A 6,000-nucleotide genomic window follows, 5' to 3' on the forward strand; every position below is an offset into this window, starting at 1 on the left:
CTGGGCAGCCCACAGGCGGCGCCCACGGGCGGCGTTCACACAGGTCACACCTGGGCAGCCCACGGGCGGCGTTCACACAGGTCACACATGGGCAGCCCACAGTCGGCGCCCACGGGCGGCGTTCACACAGGTCACACCTGGGCAGCCCACAGTCGGCGCCCACGGGCGGCGTTCACACAGGTCACACCTGGGCAGCCCACAGGCGGCGTTCACACAGGTCACACCTGGGCAGCCACGCGGCGTTCACACAGGTCACACCTGGCAGCCCACGGGCGGCGTTCACACAGGTCACACCTGGGCAGCCCACGGGCGGCGTTCACACAGGTCACACCTGGGCAGCCCACGGGCGGCGTTCACACAGGTCACACCTGGGCAGCCCACGGTGGCGTTCACACAGGTCACACCTGGGCAGCCCACGGGTGGCGTTCACACAGGTCACACCTGGGCAGCCCGCGGGCGGCGTTCACACAGGTCTGCTTCCACTGCAGATGCTGATGCAGTACCTTTACTATGGAGGAACAGAGTCCATGGAGATCCCCACTGCTGACATCCTGCAGGTAAGAGCAGGGTGTGCGCCCAGAATCCTCCAGACCTTCAGCCCTCAGCCCTGATCTCAGATACACATGGGGACCTGTCGCCTGAAGTAAGGCACTTACTAGAGACCAGAGCCTGGGCACACCCTCAAGCCCAGCTTTCTTGGCCTTGCGTGTGGTTAGAGAGGTACAACTCAGCAGGATGGTTCGGGCCAGGAGCAGACAGTGGCCGAGCCTCCTGCTCACCAGTGGCCTAAGCACACAGCTCGGGCTCGTGTAGGTAAATACCCTAGCTTGTAGCCCAAGAGCTCTTTTGAGGTCGGAATCTCGGCCCACATCGGTCACCCATCCTGTACCTCTCACATCCCAGCTACTACCAAGATGGCCGAGAGCAGAACCATTTCCCGGCCGCCATCTCTTCTCAGGCTAGTCTGGCAGGAGGGCTGGGTCCTGGGGCTTAGGAGGAAGCCTTCATTACCAAGAGGCCTGCTTTCCCCTACCTAGCTGCTGTCAGCTGCTAACCTGTTCCAGCTGGATGCCCTGCAGAGACACTGTGAGATCCTGTGCTCCCAGACCCTCAGCGTGGAGAGTGCCGTCAACACCTACAAATACGCCAAGGTAAAGGCTGGGGACGCCCAGCCACTGCCCACCACTCTGCAGGGAAATGCACGTGACCAGACCTGAAGGGCAGTGGAGGGGCTGAGGGCGCTTGACGCTCCAGCTGGAGTCACTGGCGTGGTGACACTGGCTTAGGCCCCGGATCAGAAGTCGGTTGATTTAGAACCATCTTTACACCTGGGCCACCTACCTCGGAAGCACATCAGCCACCTCACCACTTCACTTCCCCTTCTGCTACCCTGTTTTCGTCTGGGCATCATCCTCCGGGCTTCTCCACATCCTGTCTTCCCATGCAACTCCTGCTTCCTTCAAAAGTAGGAAACCATCCAGCCCCAACTTCTGCCCGCCCAAGGTTGTTGGCTGCTTGCAGACTACAGAAGCCAGACCATAACATGCTTGACAAGACTCCCAAGATCTTTCCTTCATTTCCCTTGCCAGCCTGTTCCCGCCCCAGGTCTCCTGTGACAACTCTTCCCTCTTCCTGTAGGGCACTTCCCAAGACCAGCCAGCCATGTCTTCATCAGATGGCGTCCCTAGGTCTCAGAAAGCCTTTATTGTCCATCTGCAATCACCTGGCTTGTCTCGTTGATTCCTTGGGTTTTGTCCTCCCTGTCCCAGAATGTTCACTCCAAAAATGCCTGAGAGGGACCTCACCACCCATGCTCAGAGCCACACTCAAAACCAGGGCTTTGTACTTGTTGAATTAGCACAGCAGCTTTGGCACATTGCCTGTGACACTCTTGTGGCCTTGTGCTGGGCAGTGCGTGGTCACTACACTTAGGAAAGGAGCTGTTCGATAAGGGTGGCATCTGTGCCACAGGTAAGGAGAAGGATAGGGCCAGGGACTCACTAGTGCTCGGGTGACTTAGACCAGGCACGCCCAGGAGATGCTCACAGAGGAGAAGGTGGCTTCCGGAGGCAGGCAGAGCTGTCTTCCGAGGCTGAGGCTGAGCCCTGTTGGGAGTAGGTGACCTCTGAAGGCTGGGGCAGGTATACGAAGGCCCTGGGCCTCATTTCTCTTCCTATCCACAGATCCACAACGCCCCCGAGCTGGCCCTATTCTGTGAGGGCTTCTTCCTGAAGCACATGAAGGCCCTGCTGGAGCAGGATGCCTTCCGGCAGCTCATCTATGGCCGGAGCAGCAAAGTCCAGGGCCTGGACCCACTGCAGGATCTGCAGAGCACCCTGGCTGAGCGAGTGCATTCTGTCTACGTCACCTCCAGGGTGTGAGGCAGAGTGGAGGGTGACTGCTATCCGTGGGTGTGCGAAGGTCTGCTAAGACCAGGAACACAGCCACCCATGACACCCTCAGCGGAGGGAGGCCTATAGGCCCCCTTTGGAGCTAGGCTCATGGGGTTCATCCTGCTCTTCCCTCAGATAACCCTCTGTGGTGTTGACTCATCCTTGGGTGGGCAGAGCCCACTTCTCTGTTGCTCAGCCAGTAACTGGCAAGGGGGTGTGACACCGTTTGCACCTTGAGGGCCACCCTGTGTCCTCTCCTCCAGAGGTTCAGCAGCAAGTGCCAGCTCCACCCATCTACCTGGCTGGGGCTGTGAGGAGCATGGGCATTCTCATGAATGCCGAGAATGTATCCTGAGCCCCAGGCCACTAAATGCAATAGCTGGTATGTTTTCCTAAATGCCACCCAGAGAAAAGGCTTTCCAAATCCTGTCCCCCAAGCTGTGCCTTTGAAAGGGCGGGAGGCCTGTCTGTGAAGACTGGGCCTCCGGTGGCCCTCCCTGCAAGACTACTAACTTGGAGTCTGAGCTCAGCGCTTCTGAGTTGAGGGTAGGATGGGGTACAGTACAGGAACACGGGACCTCAGCTCTTGCTGCTACAGCTGGCAGCCAAAGCAAAGAGGCAGGCTCTAGAACCCGCGCCGGGTTCTAGTGTCTGGAGACTCAGGCAGAAGTGCTTCCGTGGCCTCTCGAGTGCAAGGCTCCTTTCACTCAGGACTGGCGTGCAAGAGCACACTTCTCCCTGGGATCTGTGACTCTTGGGCATGAAGGACGGGGCCTTGGTGGAAGAGAAGGAAGGGGGTCCCTCCCCTCCTGCCCTCGGTCTTGGCTTCCCATGCTCTGCCCTGTGCATGGACAGATGTTGGGACAGCATCAAGAACAGCTACCTTAGAAACTATTTATTCGTCAGAAGCCCCTGGGGCTTGCAATCCTGGAAAATATTTTCAACTCGCTGCTTGTGCTGGATGTACAAAAAAATGAGTGGTATTTTATTGCTGTAATATTGTATGATACTGTAACTATACCTTCATGTTGTCACTTACTGTAAATGTACTATGGTTTCATCAACAATAAACACTCATTAACAATGACCTTGACATCTGCTCCTGATGAAAGAAGATGAGTTGAGAGCTGGAGAGGAGCCCCATGGACCATGGGGGACCCAGAGCTGCGCCTGCTGCCGGGCAGAAGGACCCACAACAGTTGCATACAGCCGTCCACTCACCTGCCCGGGGCTCAACCGGACTGCCCTTAGATGGGTCCATTTCTTCACCTGGGAATGAGGCAGATGAAAATTTGTATGTGCCATTGGGCTGGAGCAGGACAGACTGGAGAGACCCATCTGTGGCTCTCTCTGACCTTATGGCCCATAAGGTAAGGAGGGTGACATGAGGACGCTACCTAAGCGCTTGCGGACCTGTCCCAGCTCCACACTGCATGGTCTGATGAGAAGCACCTGGTAGGCACGATCAGGCGTTCAAGGCCAGCCTGGACTAGGACTCTTAGCTAAACAGTCCACCCCCACTTCTTGGTAAGATCACTGGGAACTGAACCCAAGGGACTACCTAAGTTTAGTAACATCCTGGAACTCTAGTTGGAAGACACAGACTCTAGGAACCAGTCCCAGGAAAGGCACATTTCCTAGCTGTAGTAAGGTAGAGGCCAGGCAGAGTGGCTTGAGTCTCAGTCTGGGACTCAGCAGTGAGGGCGTCCTGTACATATGTACCACAGTGCCCTCTGGGGGCCACAGGAAGGAGATGCCGTCCTCAGTACCACCCTATGAAGGTGGAGCATCAGAGGTCTGGAGTATCTGATCACTCCACCTACAGTGGGTGTGCTTACAATCTGGCTCCATCAGTTCCTCTGCAGAGGTGTTAGGAGGGGGTTAGCCCTCTAGGCTTATATATAATAGACACACTTTTAAACGAATAATTACTCATTTAAAAAATATTATTGGGGCTAGAAATAGCTTGATGGAACACTTGCTGTGGAAGCATAAGGGTCCGAGCTGGGTGTAGCCATGTGCACCCCTGTAACCGTAGTCAGTACTGTGGGGGCCAGAGATAGGGTCACTGTGGCTTGCTGGCTGCCAGTCTCTGTCCAGGTTCAGTAAGAGACCCTCTCAAAGGGATAAAGTGGAGAGTGACAGATTACACACAGGTATGCTTACCCACATCCACACACATTTTTGTAGGACCTAAAACTAACAGCAACAGGAGTATGCGATCACTTACCCCAGGGCAGCTACTCAAGGTCATGGGAGCCACTCTGCCAGCCTCTTGTGACTCCCAGCTGAACAGGAAGAAGCAACGTCCTTGGGCCACCAGGGCTGGCTGTATCAGCAGTGTACCCAGGGACAGCGGACAAGACAGAATCTGTGCAGCAGGTGTCTGAGACCGCTCTACCAACACAGACGCCACCAGGGCCACCAGAGCAAACACTAAGACTCCAGGCTTCCCCAGCCTCTCTCCACTAAGCCGGGTTCCTCTCTTCTCAGGAGTCCCCTGTACAGATGCAGGGCTGGCAAACCAGGAAGCTCCTTTTGCACAATGCCTGGGATTAAGCAGTTGTTGACAGAATCCAAGGCAACCCCTTTCCCTGTAGTCCGAAGTCACATACTCAGATGCAAAAGGCTTTCTAGACCCATGCCCTTCTCCAGGCCCACGCAAGCTGCTGGGTTGTAATGGCTTTAGATGAGCCTACATTTTCCCAGGGTGACGGTCACCTGTCCTGCCCCCTTCTAGCCCCAGCACAAGAATCCACACTCCTTGTGTCTCTTGGTCATTCCAGCATGCTCTGGGATTGCCAGGACCAGATGAGCAGTGGGAACAGTACAACAGGCTGGCATCAGCCTCTCACAGCTTAGGGGTGAAGGAACCCTCTTTGTTCAAATATTGTCAGCCCCTTTCCCATCCTGGTGACACATGCAGAGCTGGCCCATCTGATTTCACTTCGAAAGTGACATTTCCTGAGAGAAAGGAGCTTTACAGATGTCTTTCTGTTGGGGGCCAGATGGTGAGGTCTGAAGGAGGCATGCCCTTTCAGGTTTGGAGGAGACCATGCCAAGACCTGCTTAGGACACAGGCTCTGAGAAGAACCTGGACTGCACACAGCAGGTGGGGGCATTTGCTTCCTTTTGTGTCCTGAGAAGCCATCCTGACCAAGCTGAGAAGCACCTTGCCCAAGACCATTCCTACTGAGAGCTGGGCACCTCCAGCTGCCAGGCACAGACTGAGGGGCTCACGTGTCTGGTTACTCAGGCTTATTTCAGAGTATGGCCCGCCATTCTATCACCCCAGAGGAGCCCCTGGGAGCAACCAGGACCCAGACTGGGCCCACTGTTAGAGTTGGACACTGTTCTAAGCAAATCCTGTCTCGGCCTCCCCACCCCCAAGTCACTGTTCTTCATGGCTGGAATGTGAGTGCCATCACTGCCACTCAATTGTGACCCTCTTGGCCTGGAGCAAGGTGAAGCCACATGTCATTCTGTTGAACAGAATATCCAATATCAAGAGAATTAACTTCAGGCAGACGGGTCTCTTGAGTTTGAAGCCAGCCTAGTTTACAGAGCGAGTTCCAGGACAGCCAGGGCTACATAGAGAAACCCTGTC

At 55.6% G+C, this 6,000-nt stretch overlaps 1 protein-coding gene across 1 annotated transcript in view; it reads left to right on the forward strand.

The window, feature by feature from the left end:
* The window catches only part of Abtb2 (ankyrin repeat and BTB domain containing 2), a 164,235-nt gene extending 160,755 nt beyond the window's left edge, over positions 1 to 3,480 (forward strand). The window contains 3 exon segments of the mRNA XM_028877912.2: positions 489 to 557; positions 1,038 to 1,151; positions 2,184 to 3,480. Coding sequence (XP_028733745.1) covers positions 489 to 557; positions 1,038 to 1,151; positions 2,184 to 2,381 — 381 coding nt within the window. The 3' untranslated portion in view covers positions 2,382 to 3,480.
* Positions 3,481 to 6,000: the final 2,520 nt, after the last annotated feature.

Source organism: Peromyscus leucopus, chromosome 4 (genome assembly GCF_004664715.2).
Source record: "Peromyscus leucopus breed LL Stock chromosome 4, UCI_PerLeu_2.1, whole genome shotgun sequence".
In the NCBI taxonomy this organism is placed as follows: Eukaryota; Metazoa; Chordata; class Mammalia; order Rodentia; family Cricetidae; genus Peromyscus; species Peromyscus leucopus.